We start from the raw sequence: 16,729 nt of genomic DNA, 5'->3' as shown, positions 1-16,729 counted from the left end.
TGATAAATGCTTAAGAGCAGAACTCATAACTTCCAGCTGCCATCTACCTCTCGGAAACAACAAAAAACCGTTTTTTTTCAAGCTTCCTTCCAATTATTCAACAGCTGTTCCTCCTGTGCAGACTTTGAAACCACTGGTTCAATGGTTTTATTTTTCTGTTTGTTTCCTTTGTTTTGTCAATTTTTTCTTACCACAACTGAAACCAAATATTTCATGACTGAAAAAAACAACTCACAAATTTCCAAAAACGAATTATTCATCATTTGTTTTTGTGAAAGTATAATCCTCATTTGCCAAGCTGAAATCATTATAAATAACTTGAGATATCAAAAGTTGAAAAAAGAAAGAAAAAAGAAATATGAAAATGAATCATAAAGAGGAGGTACCTCTGCATCCATATTTAGTGAATTTAGCCAATATCTTCAAGGGAAATCCACGAAAATTATTACTTTAAAATTCAAGAACTGTCGGTTACCGGAAACAGGTTACCTCAGTTTACTTCCGGAACTTTTCTCCTGTTTTTTTCTTTAGCATTGTCAATGACGACATTTCCGGTGTGATTTGAACATAACACAAAATCGCAGAGCAGTTCTTTCGCTGGCTCATTTTCAAAGAATCACTTTGCACTTTCATGCCGTTTTATTGCTGTCAGAGCTTGCTTGTGGCGGATCGGGAGGCCGAAGATATGAACTACTATCGAAATGCTAACAAAGATGTAGCCCCAAGGAACAGCTTTAGACACCGTATAGTTACTAAAGAAATGGCTTTCTACTGCTTTGATATCTTAGCCATGCATCTAGGCTTATATCATCATCAAGAAGCGCCGTGGCCAAACTTCCCAAACGATGAGTTGTAAGTATATTAAGGTTCCCTGGTTTATTTGCAGTTTATCGTACAGTAGCGATAGCTTAGCTGACCTTCGCATGGGAAATATATAGCCCAGTGAGACGCGATTTGGATGAGAAACGGTCGTATTCTTGTTTAGGAGTTTCTCTGTTCCTGGCAACAAAAGATTGTACATGAAAAGAAACGCCGATCTAGCGACCGAACGTTCGCTTCACCAACCACGAATTTGGTCTTAAATGAAATCTTTCCCGCTGACTCCATTCGGTATAGTCATTAGAACATTTCTTAGTGCCTCAATGGTCGGTGAAAAAAAAAAATTATGTGACCTTGAAACAGGCAGTTTTGCATGACTTGAACCGAAGCTACAGTATACAAAATGCAAATTAGTCGACCAATTTTGGCATTGTTATTGTTTGAACCTCCAAGATTATATCATTCTTTTGACATGTTACCTGTAACATTTCCCAGGAATTGGTCGAGCATCGTTTGAAAGGAATATTTTAGGCGAATTGTTCAAGCCTTCGTCTCAGTTCAAAATCGACGAAATTCAACGTAGGTGTACTTCGGGAGGCCCTTATTTGAGTTCATTGTATACATGAATTTTTTTCATTAGCTTCAGCTGTAGTTTGTTCAGGCTTATTAAACTTAATATTTATTATCTGGCCATTGGTGTAAATATATTTAGTTGCTCAATCTTTTTAAACTGGTGCAGATCTCGTGGTTGAAAACAAATTGAAATTTTTAGCAATGTTTTTCACTGCCGGATTGTTTGAGATGTATGTGGTCATGCTAAACTTGGTTTGAAAGAGATTTTCAGATAGGCGATGTTTATGTTTTTGCCAAGGTGACTCTCGCGGAACAATAAATATATCTGCTTTAAAACCCAATCAATGTGAAACTTACAGTATTTGAAAATTGTGTACTCTGTTTCTATGGCACTTTGTTTAAGAAATTGATTTCTATGCACAATGAATCCAATTTTGTCTTGCTCAATAGACCAAGTAGGAAAAATTTTTTGGAATTAATATATGTTGCTGTCAACAGTTTGATATCAACTAACTGAATTATGAAAAATATTCATGACTTGTAAAATGAGCCATCTTCCTGTTATGGTATCAAGATATATTTTTTTCTCAATTTTTAAAAACAAATCTGCTGTTGATGTATGCAAAATAATTATGTATTTGTTGGTGATTTTCATTCTATTGTTAAATTTTCATTCAAACTTATCTTTATTTTTTCATTCTTACCAAGCTTAGCCCATTGATATCTATTAAATAAGTACAGCTGAACAAAAAGTGATGGAATTCATTTAGATAATTTTCTCTCAGATTCCCATATTTTTTGTCAAAAGCAATTTGCTGATTCTTATAGCCACGATTGTTTTTATGTATATTAGTATAGAGGTTCAAAGTTCATCAATGTAGCAATTTTTGTATTACAGTTTTAGAGGCAGATTGATTTGACCCTATATTTCCTAAGATCCAAATAAAACTTTTCTGCACCATCAACCAGAGATTTCCTACAATTTTACCTCTTAAAATTGGTTATAAAATCAAACAAGATTCCTTAATTAATAATTTCATTTCTACGTCCAAGAGACTTCATGTTGCGTGACAGTAATGTACATGTATTTACTACGCGGAGACAGATGTCTAGAATAAGTCTAGCCATCAAGAGATAATGAACTCTCAAGCTAGAGGAATTGATTGACTTCTTCTGATTATCACCTGGCAACAACCAGTCACGTTATTAATGTGCTAACTAGTATAAAATCCTTAAAACTTAAGGGTCCTTTTTTCATGCAATAATACTGTAGCTCTTGCCCATCTGTTTTACTGATTCACTGGTAATACTGCAAAAGTGCAGCAAGTGATTAGTTAGGCAAACAACTCTACTGATTGTTTATTTAGTGTAGTTCAGAAAACCAACGTGAACTGGACTAAGTTCTCACCATCTTCTTGTCACCTTTTTGTGGAAAATTTATAGATAGATTCACAAACATAATGCTATCCACAATTCTGATCCTATCAGTTAGTAGGACATGTGTCATGTTTGAAATCCATAATGGCCCCTGCTCACCACAATCTCTGTGGCTCAGTGGTAGAGCATCAGAGCTTGGAATCTGAAGGTCTGAGGTTTGATTCCTCATGGGGACTCAGAGTGTTTCCTTTGTCCCATGCTTGTGACATGATGAAAAATATCTTTCTTTATGTATTGATTTGGTCAGGAGAAATTACATTTTGGTCATTAATTTGTGCTATAGGGTTTTTGTTTTTGCAAGCCATAAATTTGTATCAGTATTGACTTGAACAGGGTTATTCTAGAGATTGCCTCAAGATGGCCCAACAGGCCTTTTAGTTCAGGGAGCCCTTTTCAAGCAGGGAGGCCTTTTTCAAAAGAGGGGCTCTTTTTGAAGAAAGGGGCCCCAGGAAAGTGGTAACCAAGAAGGCATTTGAACATATTTGTATAGTCTTACCAGTGAGGAGACCCAGAAGGGAAAAGAAATTTAGATAGTGAGAGGCTATTAAGTTTGAATTGACTTGAAATATAGCAGCTCAATCTGAACCTGCCAATTATTTTTTAGAATTTCCAAATACAAAATTCTTCAAAATTGAACCCCATTTGTTGCTCAGATGTAATTTTTCATGTGGCTTCTTATCACATAATTTTTAGAAAACTTGCAAAGCTCTTCTTTAGAATAAACTCTCTTGAGCATTTTATTTTTATTACCAAGTTGAGTTTAGAGATCCATGATTCTAAAAGCCTTGTTTGAATAGTTCTCAGCATGATCTAGCAAATCCCTACTATTACAGGCCATTCCCTGTGTTTGTATCCACAATTAATAACATTATTGTCTCTCTTTCTCTGTTTTTAGTCCCCTATTTGTCACTTGGAAGATTGGCCAAGATCACAGACTACGCGGTTGTATAGGAACATTTACCGCAATGCGACTTCACAAAGGTCTTAGAGAATACACCCTTTCCAGGTAGGAATTAATTTTTAACTTAAGAACTAATAAAAACTTGCATGATCCAATCATAATTTCTCCCTTGTAGCTGCTTTATGATTTCTTTCAACTTCGTGAGGAGAATTTAATTTGGACTTGTATCAAAAACTGTGAGAGAAGTGACAAGTTACAGTAGTTCCATGTACTTCTGGTCGTCAACCCCTTATGCTATTATCATAATGCAAGTTCTCCCTACCATTATCCATACATTTCTTGTGATACTTACAAGGAGAATTTGCTTAACAATCAGGAGATTAACCCTTTCCATCCTAACATGAGTATTCATATTCTTCACACTGTACTCCATACATTTGCCAAGGTGCTGTTTCATTCACTAGTGTTCCTTACAATTTTATTCATGTTGACTTGTTGTTTGTGGGAGAAGTTTTGTTTGATTTCAAAACCTAAAAGTTCTTTGTTTTACACAACAATGTAATGCAAAGAAAACTTCTAGCACTGAATAACAAAGGCAGATGAGTAGCACATTTTTTTTAAGACTGTGTGTACAAAAAAGTAGAATATGCATATCTGACTACCCTGTGTATACATCTGTGTAGTTAACATATATGTATAACTTACAACATACATTATTTTGTTTACTTTTAGTAACACTTTATTTTTTTGTAAAGGAGACACTTAAACCCAGCTGATCTCTTGTTGCAAAGTCAGATTTTTCTTTGATGGATTGTTTTAAATGTCTTCATCTGACAGCTGTGTTTTCTATTCTTTAGATTCTCAAAGATATGTTTTTTTCTTTTACAGTGCTTTAAGAGATAGCCGATTTTCCCCAGTCACCAAAGATGAACTAGCATACCTCTTCTGTTCTGTGTCTGTGTTGACTAATTTTGAAGAAAATGTCAATTGTTTAGACTGGGAGGTTGGTATAAAATGTATTATAGATATACTCTTGGCTGCATTAGATTACAGACTTGTTATGCAATCATTTAAATGCTGTATATTTGAGTTTTTATGGATGTGTGAACTTGTTTATTTAAGAGCTTGGGAAAAAATGAAAGAAGTGTTTCAGTCTTTTGTTTTAGATCTTTCACTGCATATATCAACTGTCTTTCAAAAATGAATATCAAAGTAAATAATGAGTTAACTTGATGAAAAACTCAACTTAAGTCAGCACAGTATGTTAATGCAGCACAAAGTAAATGTCATTGTACATTCCTAAAATGAAAAGACTGCACTGGTCGTCACTCGCTGTTCTCTGTCTCTTTCCATGTTGCTGTTTTTTTATTCCATGATCAATTGTTCTTTGGATTGTTAGCCAAGTACATCAGCATTGAGAGGGAAAGAGAAAGGGTTTTTCTGTCTATTGAATCTGTCAGAGAGTACATGTGGTAAATTTGTTAAATAATCTATATGCAGCTGTAGAGCTTCAAGGAACTGGAAAATACAGTCATGTCTTTTGAACAGCTCGACAATTTGGTCAAAGCTCTTTCTTTCATGGATGAATGGAAGTAAAGAGACCACTCTCAATGCTTTGATTTCTTATGTCATGTTATGTTAGCTGACCCAGAGATGCATTTTAATTTCTTCATAGATTGGTGTTCATGGTATACGGATAGAATTTTATAATGACAAAGGTCACAAAAGAACTGCTACTTACCTTCCAGAGGTTGCTAAAGAACAAGGTACTGTGTGTTAAGCATCAAACATTATTCTTTTTGAGTGTGGTTGTGATAGAAAATCAGGATTATTAAGAATTCTCAGAAACTACAACAATTTTTCCATCACTCAAGTTAGGGCAACTATGCACCTACCCCTCCCCTAACTGTACAACAATCGACTCATAACAAGTTGGGGTTAATGTTTGGTTAGGGGAGGGGTGGGCACATAGTTGCTTAGTTACTGACATTGATCCATTTTAAGTATATTTGATCGTGAGTGACCAAGACAGAATTTCTCCTTAATTTCTCTATACAATATCATGCAGGCAAGTAATGAGAATAGAGAAAAATATCATTTGTGGGATAACTAATTGATCCAATACTAAATTCTCCAAACTAACATAATGAGAATCATTTGGTAAATGGTAAGGAGAATTACTAATGAGATCTTGGGTGTTAAAGGATTAATGCATGTGAATGTGTGACTGTCCATTTTAGGTTGGAATCAAATCGAGACCATTGATTCTCTCCTGAGGAAAGGTGGCTTCAAAGGAACCATCACCCAAGATGTCCGCAACTCAATCAAAGTGACTCGTTATCAGAGTGAAAAAGTCACTGTAGATTATAAGGAATATCTTGCCTCCAAACAATGTACATGACAACTGTTTAGTCTAGGTCTAACAAATGTAGGCAACTAGATCTGTGAATACCATTTTCAAAGATGTTAATAATTATTATAATTATTAATTAACTCCTTGTTATATTATATGTATATTTATTGACACGGCCAGCGTCATGGGAAGCAGTGCAGCTCTCTTTTTGTTGTTTTCAAGTCTCAGAGTCAATGGATGTTTTGAAAATGGTAATCAGAGAGCTGCATGGCTTGCAAAGCTTGTTTTGTGTGGGAATCACATTGCAATTCAATCTGTTACACTTCAAAACCTTTTCACTAGTCTTATAACAAAGGTAGAACTGCAAGGGTGGAGAGATAACCAAAATCTTTTATCAAATGTTTATGATTTCAACAAAACTCCTCAGAAAGACCTGAGTTGATTTTTTTGTTTGTTAAATTTAATTTTATTTAGTAATGATTTAGTAATGATTATGAATTTTAAATTAGTTTTAGCATCTTCTCTCTTACAATTTTTGCTCCCTCAAATATGACTTATCTGCATAAAACCATTTTGGTGAAACATGTTCATAAGTTAACGATCAAATAGAAATGTTTTTCAATTACTCCAATCACTCAAAAGCACACCTTTGTTCTAATACAACAGAAAGGTTTGATGACTTTTTTCAACTGTTTAAGTTACAGGATGACTTAATATTTTTTTCACTTGGCAGTGTCAAGTATCTCCACAACAGATATAGTTCTCATTAATACAGTCAACTCTCACCTAAGGAACACTCTCATAAGCGAACAGTTTTACTCACTGACACATTTTCAATTCCCATTTTTGTCTCTCAGTCAAACTCTGTATTTGCACATTCCCATATACAGACACTAACTCATAAGCAGACTCAGACCAGTGTTCTCCCTTATTTTACGCATGACAGGTAAAATAAATTTTCAAACCAGTAAAACAATCCTTTTACCTGTTGAATTTTCAAGAATTCCAAGCAGTTTAAAACGGTAATAAGAGGCACTGAAGGTGGTAATTATTACCAGTTACCACCTGAAAAGGAGAACACTTTCAGACACTATTTAAGCGAAAATTTGTTTTTTCTTTTGTTTACACTCTCATAAGCAGACACCCCATGCATAATAATTGATTCTTGGCGATAAAATTTGTCTTTAGCTTGCACATCAACAAAAATATGACCTTGAGATTCGTTTGTCAAATCTCCATTTGTCTGCAGAAAAGCAAGCTGTTGATTTGTTTGTCACTAACTTGAGAGTCCACCATAAAACTCCCTCCTAAGAGGAAATCCACCCTGTATTTCTGATGTTTGCTTATGAGAATAATTCCTGTAGGCAAACAGTTCTAATAACTGACACTTTTTCCCAATTTCTGAGAGTGTTCACTTATGAGGGAATTGACTGTCGTTCTTCTGAGGTTTGTCAGCATTTTGATTGAGGGAGTCACATTTTTTTGTGCGAGCATGCAATTTAGGGGTCAACTATAGCATGCTTGTTCTCGTCTCTCGGACAGGTGTATTTACCACCAAATATAAGTTAGTTTTGACAACTTTCTGTTTTTCAGAAATTTTTTTTTGCAATTTATATTTTACTGCTCTCTCAAACATCTCAGAATTTATCTTTTGGTATGTACTAAGACTACAATGTAGTTAGGACAACATCTGTATTTCATAGTTAGTGCTACAAATTGAAAATTGCGTTTCATTGAGTTGCATTACCACAGTGTGGTACTTAATATCAATAGTTAATGTTTGCATGAAAAATTTTGTATTATTAATTAATATTTTTTTCGAATTCTACAACCAGCTGTTATTATCTGTGAAGCTTTCCATTTATTTTGGACACAAAGAATTGGGAATTGATAGTGAGACTAGGGAACAAGGAATGAAGAAAGTGTGAGGGAAGGGAAACGTCTGTAAGGGTGGCAAGAGCCATGGCAGATAATACTAGATTGTTTCTTTTTCCATTTTTAATTGCCAAATTCCTTGGTTACTATAATATTTTAGGTAATTTCTTGTTTGAGCATTTACCTTCACCTGGGTATTGTTGGAAATTCATTGTGGCAACATCAATCCTTTATTTTTTGTGGCTAGTATTGTATTGTAAACTGCAACAAAGTCTCACTGTTTTGTTACTGTCAGGAAAAGGTTTGATGTTTCCAGTCTTTAACTCTAAGTAATTTTTCCCTAACATCACTAGAATTATTGGATATTCTTTTTTTTTTTCCTGCAAATTCCAATCAAAGGGGCTAGATCAACCAATTTTAGGATATTCTATTGATTAACTTACCAATTTAGTTTAAAAATGAATCCAACAAATGAAAACTGAAAATGAGAGAGTTACAGTAAACTTGATGATAGACAGACTTCCCAAATCTGTCGCTCGAAACTCACATAAAACAGCTATTTGTGTAGGAAATCAGACTTACTTTTGCTAGTTTCGTGAAAGGGAAAAAATGACGGTTTACCTGAAATAATGCTGCATCTGGCCCCTCTCTGTGATGCTTAAGAACATTTTCTCTTTTTCCCACAAATCTTGTCTTTCACTTGTAATTTATCATTTTGTTATTTGCTTTAACCCTTTGCTGTTGACTAGTATTCGCTTTTTGGTCATTTATGTCAAATGTATGCTCTTGACTCTGCTGTTCTTTCTTCTAATATTAAAAATTGAAATGAAGGTGTTCATGATGTGCTTTGATTTTTTTCCCCTGACTAAATGAAGTCAGAAGTGTAGCTCATTGTAAACACATCACAAAGATGGATGTTTTATCTTCCATTTCTTTTAAAGTCAAATTCAACCAGAAAATAAATGGTAAGGTCATTTTAAAACATTTTCTTCCTGCAGTTGATTTCTAGAATTATCAGATCATGTTGAGATCTGGTCCAAAAACCTCAGAAAATCGAATGGGAACAGTTAATTGAAAAAACATGAAAACAGTCCCCATATGAGGGCTGTAATCTATGAACCAGCTAGAGCATGGTTTGTACCCTTTTTCAGAGACAAATCTCAAGAACTTTTCTAGGACTCTGACAGATTTTTCCAGGAGCCTAGATTTCACATTTAACGCTTTTATACCCAAGATTTCAAAATCAATTCTCCCTTGGGTCTACATACATTTCTTATAACATAAATTCTGAAAACTTTATTGCTTGAGTTAAGCAGATTTTCAAGACTTTCAAGGACTTTTACCCATTTTCCAGGAAATGTCAAAATAAAATTTCAGGACATTCCAGGTTGCGCAGGACCTGTACAATCCCTGAGGAAAGTGAAAAGGTTGTCTTTCCTTATAAGAGACAAAAAGATTGAAGAGGAAACCATATAACACAGGCTAATTCACTCCAACAAGTTGTATTTATTCTACTACTCACACTTACAGACGAATACCCTTAACTTACAAATTCTGTACCTGTAAAACAGATCTTACCTCAGTGACACAATTTTAACTATTATCACACCACAACAAGCTGTTACAATTAACCATTTTTACTTTACCTTCCACATATTTCATTTTGTGAATTAATCAATATTTACAAGAAACTTTCAAAGCAGAATATTTAAATTAGCCAATAAACAAACTGGAGAAGTATAAATAGTGTCCAGAATTAATTTCCATCCTTTCCAAAGGTTATTTAATTAATAAATAAATTATTGCAAGTTTTTAAAAAAAGAAAAACAGGCCTGTCTGTCCAGAATTAATTTCCATATTTTCCAAAGGTTATTTAATAAATTAATTATTCAAAGTTTCAAAGAGAAAAAAACAGGCCTGTTTAGAATTAAATTCCATCTTGCCTTAAGGTTATTTAATAAATTAATTATTCCAAGTTTAAAAAAAAAACAGGCCTGTCCAGATTTAATTTCCTTCCTTTCCAAAGGTAATTTAATAGATAAATTATTCTAAGTTAAAAAAAATAAAAAACAAAAACAGTGCCCAGCAGCTGGGCATGAACAACTGTTTTAAACGAAGTTAACAGTCACACTTAAAGATTGAATATACAATTATAATAGTTGATGACCTTTTCCAATCCCAGCACCATCAGATTTCATCACTAAGTTCACAATCTATTATCATCCATTTCTTCGATCAGTGCAGGCCTATGGCGGCTGCCACGTCTCAAATCTTTCCTCTTACAGTAAAACATGGCCAGAGTACCACCTGCAAGTAACGCCACCATTGACACCACTGATGCCACAATAGCAATCTTACTTTTGTAGTCCAATGTAGCTGTTGATAAACAGTGTAAACACACAGTCAGTAAATAAACATAACAAACAAACAGATAAATACATAAATTGGAGCACCTGGAACAGGCTAATGACCCCCCTGACTGTTTTGTTAACCCATTCTACTTTCAGAAGTGACTAACCCTAATAGCTAATCCCCATACAGCATCACATAAGTATGTTATCAAACAAAAGGTAATCAAAATGACAAATATATCAACAAGGGGATGTTATTTGATGGAACAGTAAAGAGGTCAAGTGGAAGAATTTCAAATCACATTTTTGAGGTTTGAGGGTTAAATTTGCTAATTTTCAAGAAAATGCAGCTTGATTTGCTTTGCTTTATCTTGTGTTGTGTAGTTTTCTGAACTTTGTTGAAAAACTGTCCAAATGATGCAAGAAAATGGAGGCACCTAGCAGTGGTACATCAGATTAATATAAAAATGTTTCAAACTGGAAGTGATATTTTGTGAAAAAATAATCCTTTAACAATGTGATCATTTACCCTTCAATTTTTTTTATTAATACATGAATAGACATGATGACTCACTTGGAGTTGGGTAATGCTTTTCACAGTCCAGTGAGAATTCGTCCTTTATAACTTTGTGATATAGTCTCTCAGAGGGAACCATAAACAGCTGACAGAGAAAAAATTTTAATGAGCAACATCATCAGTTAAAAATAATCTTATTAATAAGTATTGGTAGTTGTACAGAGTGGAGTCCAATTCAGTTTTGTATGTCAAGTGCTGGAAGAAATTGGACGACTGCAAAGCAGGAGTCAAATTTGTTTTTTACAAGTATTAAAGGAAGTAAAGAGTCATGACTTAGCCAAAACCATGGAAAAAACCAAACAGATCAGAATTAAAAAGCATATAATCAGCTTACCAATGGTCAACAATTCACAAAGTGTTCCAAATGAACTGACACAAAACATTCAATTTTCTATCGAGAATTTCTGGATATTCTTCAGAAATCTTACAATTATGCAAGCACACCAACCTGGTAAGAAACTTTATCTGCCATTTTGCCAATCTTGGCTTTGAAGGTTACAAACTCCCACTCTTCAGATCCTCCAGCCATTCTTCGCTTCCTTGCATGCTCCTTACTGGTCACAAATGTCCCAAATAAGTGAACCCTCTTTTCATCATCATTGGTAAATTTTTCTGAGGCAGTACGATGCCATTTCCCAGACTCATTGCGATAAAAATTAACATTAACTGAAGGATCGTCAGTTGACATGTCATGGAAGGTGGAAGACACACCAATGAAATGGGTATCTTTGCCAATGCCAATAGGAATGTGCTCACACCAATGCTTATTGCAGGAAGATCCATCCTCCTCCATAAGAGAACAACTTCCTGCAAAAGGTCAGAACAATGCAAGATTTAATTTGAAATTCTCCCTTCTAGCTTCTTCATTCTTTTCTGAGAATCAGTATGGCGAATTTGATGTTATATCAGATAATAACCTCCAGCTGAAAAGGTGTCCAATCTCATAACCTGTTAGCTAGTAAATGTACTATATACTGTATTGAGAAGTTACAAGTCAATCATGTCAGTCTGTAATCAGTCTATCAGTTACAAATTGGGTTGATTATCACCAGTACACAAAATTGGTGGCAACAAAAAAATTTGCCATTAGTGTCGTGGCAGAAAATCTCATGGCATATATGAATGTCTTATAAATACTGTTGGTAAACACTAGCTCAGATTTTGATATAATCCTGATCTTAAGCAATCTTAATCATTCATTTAACCCTTTAACTCCCAATGATCTGAATGTCAATTCTCCCCTCTAGCTGCCACACATTTCCTGGTAAAATAGCTGCAAGAATTTGGTGCTAGATCAGGGTAACAACTTTCACCTGATAAGTTTGAGTATTCTTATTACCTGCTTGTTAGATAATGTATGGATATTATGGGGAGAAGTTATATTTTAATCACTTGATTCTGGGAGTTAAAGGGTTGGCAAATAAGCAAACACAGTTATCATAATAATTTGTCAAACAAAATGAGAGAAAAACATAACTACCTAGTTGACAAATTTCTTCCTTGAAACTTGCAGTTACCAGTTCTTCTCTGTACTTTGTTGACAGTGGATGTACTTGAATAATCTATACAGAGATGTGATAAAATTCAAATAATAAATTTTATATGTTTGTATTTAAATGTATCTATCTATCTGTTTGCTGTGCCCTCTATATAATACAAAGAGGGCAAAGCAGATGAACTACCACTGTGCTGAACAGCCCTAAATCAGCTTAGAAAACTTACACAATACAAATGAAGAACCACTTATTAATAAGTAAGGTAAGTTTACTTTTATTCAAAACCAGCAATAATAGATTTTTAAGATCAAGAGTTTGACTAATAATTCCCATAAAAATCCTTTTATTTTGCTCATTGTGCAATAAAAGCACATTTGCAAATTTACAGAGGGTTATTGTGCAAGCTTGGGCCACCTATGGGGTAAACCACCAAAAATTACTGACAGTATATAAAAGACTTTGTGAGTATTATATTAAATCTTAAGACAAATAAATCCATGCACCACAGTGCATTGTGTTTAAATGTATTGAAAAAACTTGTTCTCAATGAAATGGTTTATATTATGTTTCTACTGCTTGTAATTATCACAATTATATAGCAGAAATGAACAAAAATTCAACAGAGAGTAAAAATTTAAATCTTACTGAGAGACGCAAAGTTTCCTCATTTTTCTGACTTAGGTCAGTATGCATTTCCACGCTGAATGCATAATCAAGATCTCCTGAAAAACAATAACAACAAAAAACAAAACAAAATGTGATGACAAATTCAGAAAATCTGATCATTACTATTAGCATCAGAAACCATTTGCTCATGATTCACAATGTTATTATAATGGACTACTTCATTCTGTTATGTAAGATATATATACTGTAATAGAGTTCTCCAGAAATTTCTCACTAGCCAGCCATAAAAAGGCATTTGCCAGTAAAGATCAGGCTACAGTTGTTTCAAGGGTGAATAACATGATCCACTGGATAAATCTCTATCCAGTGGATAGCCCAGTACATTTTGTTAACACTTATCTGCTGGATCGAGATTTATTCAGCCACACTAGCATTAGCTATCTATTACAGCTCTGACTAATTGTAACAGTAAAAGTTAAGGGAAAAAACTGAAGACCAATTCATTGTTATACACACCTATTTGCACAGGGGGGTTGACACTTTTGTAAAAAGTTCCAACATAACTAAAATTGGTCTCTGGTTGAGAAACTCTTAAGGTTACTGTGGCTGGCTGAGTGCACATATTGACTGTCGCTTCATAAAATACTGCCTTGTTATCAGCGAATCCCAAGCAATCCAAAGTGTTATTTGATGTCTTGCCACATGGAAATGGAGGGCGCTCTGTGGAACAAATAGAAAAAAATCACCTTGAGGAAACAAACAATTACTGCTGTATACTTGATAATTTTTTGGAAAGATTCTTGGTAAAACTGAAATTCAAATCAGTCATCTTTCAAAACAATTTCCAGTTTTAGATTATATTTCATATTCAACACCAAATACTGTGTCTGATCCAGTAAATATCACACAGAAAAGATTTTCAAGGCTTGTGTTGCTCAGTTTTTAGAAAAATATCGTGATATTTCTATGAACCTGAGGACTCTAAAGAGAAAACTGTGTGAGTATAGGTTGGGAAGGAGAAATGAAGTCCATTTAGAGCATGCAATGCAGGAGATAATTAGACATGAAATTGAAGGCCCTTCATCACTTCTTTTTCTTAAAACTGAACAATAGTTTCATAACGAAATCCTCTTTTAAAGTACTGTTCAATTATTATGGCAGATCTCTCATCTGACGAACTGTATAACACATTTTTCTGTTTGGGTCTCTTTAAAGTGCCACATGGATGGCAGAGTAGCTCACTGCTCTCACAAATTCTTTTCCACATTTGTGGTAGAACATCTCAATACACTTGGTACAGTTTAGTCCATTCGCATAGTGACTCCAAGTTGACCCAGTGCAACCTGGTGCAACACGATGAGCTGTATCGTGACAAAGAGTTGACTACTGGCACAAGTGTCACGTGACAAAATATTTTTCTCGATTTGCAAAAATTTTCTGGATTTTGGAAAGATTCTTGGACTGTAAATTAATTTCAATTTTCACAAGAGTTACTTATGGATCTATGAATTAAACCAGGATTTGAAATTGTTTTCTTGATTTGAAAAACTTTTCCAAAGTGATTTGTCTAGGAGATATCGATTCTAAGTGTTTTTTCCAATTTGCAAAATATTTTTGGATTGTCCCTTTTCCGCTTCCACAGAAATGAGATGCCAGTCACTATTAATGTTAAATTTGGATTTGATTCACAAATTTCTTGTTACTTTACTTTGTAAATTCATTGTGATCTGAGTAGCTTAAAAATTTCCTCTAAATAAATATTTATGATCAGAATGTACTTTCAACAATAGTACATCAGAACTATGACAAGACATTTTATTGTTTCATACTGTACACAAATACTGAAAAACCAAATGATTTCGTGTAGGGCTCCAAAATCATCTCGATTTTGTCGATTTTGTTTCAATAGCACTAATCAATGTGGTTAGGAAAATGATGAGCTTGTAATGTTTGAAAGAAATTATAAAAAAACCTAAGAACGTTTTTGTTTAAGTTTTGTGATGTTGATATCAGAAAATTTTAAAACCCGATTTGAAGATATCAATTTTTTAACGGTGCCATACACACTAATTGCTTTTTAATTAGCATACAGTTAACCTCGTTGACATAATCATAATGCGATCTAAAACGAGTAATTTGTCGCTGCAATACGAGGAATAAAAGAACTTTTGTGGAAGGGAATATTTGGATGCGATAAATTTAAATTCAAACACTCTAGATATATTGATAACGCCATTCAAAATAACGCAACCGTAATGGCTTTGTTTGCAACTGTCTCGTATTGAGCACAAGATATTGTTTACATTGTGAACAATGAATGAAATATAAAAACAAGTTTAATTAATCATACTTACTGAAGCTTCGGATGACAGATCTCGCATGTAGAGGCTGGACGGGTCTATAATTGTCGCCCAAGGGCAATTTCTTTGTGTTTTGTTTTACACCGTCAAAAAGATCTCTGAATTTATCCAGTTGAACTTGTGATATAGGAAAAGTGTGATTGAACACAAACCACTGCACACTTTCATAACATCCAGGAGTAGTAAGCGAGCCTCTATAAGTGTAATATTGAGCAATGTCGTGTGGTAAGAATGAAAAAGGCTGAAGATAAGGCAAAATTATTTCGTTGTCCTTATAACGAACTTTCTCAAGGTTATCCACTATCGCACTGAAAACCGGGTTGTCTTGAGCCTGAAGTTCGACCAATATTCCCAAAACTGCTAAGCCATCTCCCTTCTTCAGAGCCTCCGATGCGCTAAGGTACTTTTCCGCATTGTAGTGTACAATATGTATTTCCAAGGGAAATTTTCTTCCACCGACCTGATGCTCTGAACCGCGCGAATTCTTGCTGCCCCAGTGAAAATGCATTTGTAGAGCGCGAAAACGCGAAGTCAGATTTCCACCGGAAATATCGGACTTGCCGGTTAAAAAAGTCGCCTGAACGGTATGTCCATTATTGAATAGCTTGGCAGAAACATTGTTCTCGTAGTTGACAACGAGATCGGCAAGCCCCGGTTCGAAAAGAGTATCTTTTGGTACAATGTTTATCGGAGACTGTTCATAACCTCCGCAATCCTTGAAGTGGTGTTTCCACGTGTTAGGCCCCTCCGGGTCGCGGTATGTCCAAGATCCTGAACTTTCTGCCGAGTGTGGACATACAACAAGTAGCAAAGAAATAAGCAGGAAGAGTTTCATTGTGATTTTGCTGTAAAAGAGGCTCTTACGGCAGCTAAACTTCAATACCAACTTTCTTCTAGGGCCTGGCCTCTGATCACAACAGAAGAGCCGTCTCACTGTTTTGGTTAGGAGAAAGTGGAGCCCAGTCTCTCAAATAGAGTGTACGAGCGAGTCCAAGGTTCGGCAAAAACACTGCAATATTTTCGAGCATATGATCGATAATACTACGAAGAAACTTATTCCTTTTCAGAAAATATCTCAGACTGATATCAATTAAGTGTTCTTGACTCCTTTTTTAAGAGTTGTCCTTGAGATTACGTAAGCTCCTTCAGTCTAAGACGTCATGGACTTCGATACGATCGGCAGCCTTCATCTTTGTTTGGAAAAATTTATCAGTCGTGTTTCCTAATAAAGTTTTACTTCCTTCTCGTGTCTCTGCGCAGAGTAAGCAGTGAAAATTAACCACGTGAAAGGGATCTTCTTTATTACGCAATAAATCATTAAAAATATATGTTAAGAGTTGGTGAAAAGTACTTTTCGATG

General features: G+C 34.7%; 2 protein-coding genes across 2 annotated transcripts; one reads left to right on the top strand and one right to left on the bottom strand.

The window, feature by feature from the left end:
• The first annotated feature begins 558 nt into the window (after nucleotides 1-558).
• On the top strand, nucleotides 559-8,788 carry LOC113666582 (AMMECR1-like protein). Its single transcript, XM_027182376.2, has 5 exons — nucleotides 559-852; nucleotides 3,725-3,835; nucleotides 4,619-4,733; nucleotides 5,406-5,496; nucleotides 5,971-8,788. Exons 1-5 carry the CDS (start codon nucleotides 632-634, stop codon nucleotides 6,129-6,131), a joined length of 699 nt encoding a protein of 232 aa, XP_027038177.1. The 5' UTR covers nucleotides 559-631; the 3' UTR covers nucleotides 6,132-8,788.
• Nucleotides 8,789-9,444: 656 nt separating this feature from the next.
• LOC113666586 (uncharacterized) lies at nucleotides 9,445-16,637 on the bottom strand. The gene is made up of 7 exons (XM_027182379.2): nucleotides 15,364-16,637; nucleotides 13,526-13,729; nucleotides 13,028-13,104; nucleotides 12,367-12,448; nucleotides 11,335-11,693; nucleotides 10,884-10,971; nucleotides 9,445-10,334 (listed from the first exon to the last, which is right to left on the bottom strand). The coding sequence occupies exons 1-7, from the start codon at nucleotides 16,202-16,204 to the stop codon at nucleotides 10,165-10,167; spliced, it is 1,821 nt and encodes a 606-aa protein (XP_027038180.2). The 5' UTR covers nucleotides 16,205-16,637; the 3' UTR covers nucleotides 9,445-10,164.
• Nucleotides 16,638-16,729: the final 92 nt, after the last annotated feature.

This window comes from Pocillopora damicornis, chromosome 6, assembly GCF_964200805.1.
Source record: "Pocillopora damicornis chromosome 6, jaPocDami1.2, whole genome shotgun sequence".
Lineage (NCBI taxonomy): Eukaryota > Metazoa > Cnidaria > Anthozoa > Scleractinia > Pocilloporidae > Pocillopora > Pocillopora damicornis.
The sequence above is the reverse complement of the archived record's forward strand: the minus strand, read 5'-3'. Positions and strand labels throughout refer to the sequence as shown.

What these genes read in the sequence shown, in the direction of transcription:
- LOC113666582 (XM_027182376.2), top strand. Translation starts at nt 632, where the DNA reads ATGCCGTTTTATTGCTGTCAGAGCTTGCTTGTGGCGGATCGGGAGGCC. An exon ending in AACTTCCCAAACGATGAGTT is followed by an intron (nt 853 to 3,724) that starts GTAAGTATATTA and finishes CTCTGTTTTTAG; the next exon opens with TCCCCTATTTGTCACTTGGA. An exon ending in AGAGAATACACCCTTTCCAG is followed by an intron (nt 3,836 to 4,618) that starts GTAGGAATTAAT and finishes TTTCTTTTACAG; the next exon opens with TGCTTTAAGAGATAGCCGAT.
- LOC113666586 (XM_027182379.2), bottom strand. Translation starts at nt 16,204, where the DNA reads ATGAAACTCTTCCTGCTTATTTCTTTGCTACTTGTTGTATGTCCACAC. An exon ending in GGAAGAAATTTGTCAACTAG is followed by an intron (nt 11,694 to 12,366) that starts GTAGTTATGTTT and finishes GACCTTTTGCAG; the next exon opens with GAAGTTGTTCTCTTATGGAG. An exon ending in AAAGCATTACCCAACTCCAA is followed by an intron (nt 10,335 to 10,883) that starts GTGAGTCATCAT and finishes GTTTATCAACAG; the next exon opens with CTACATTGGACTACAAAAGT.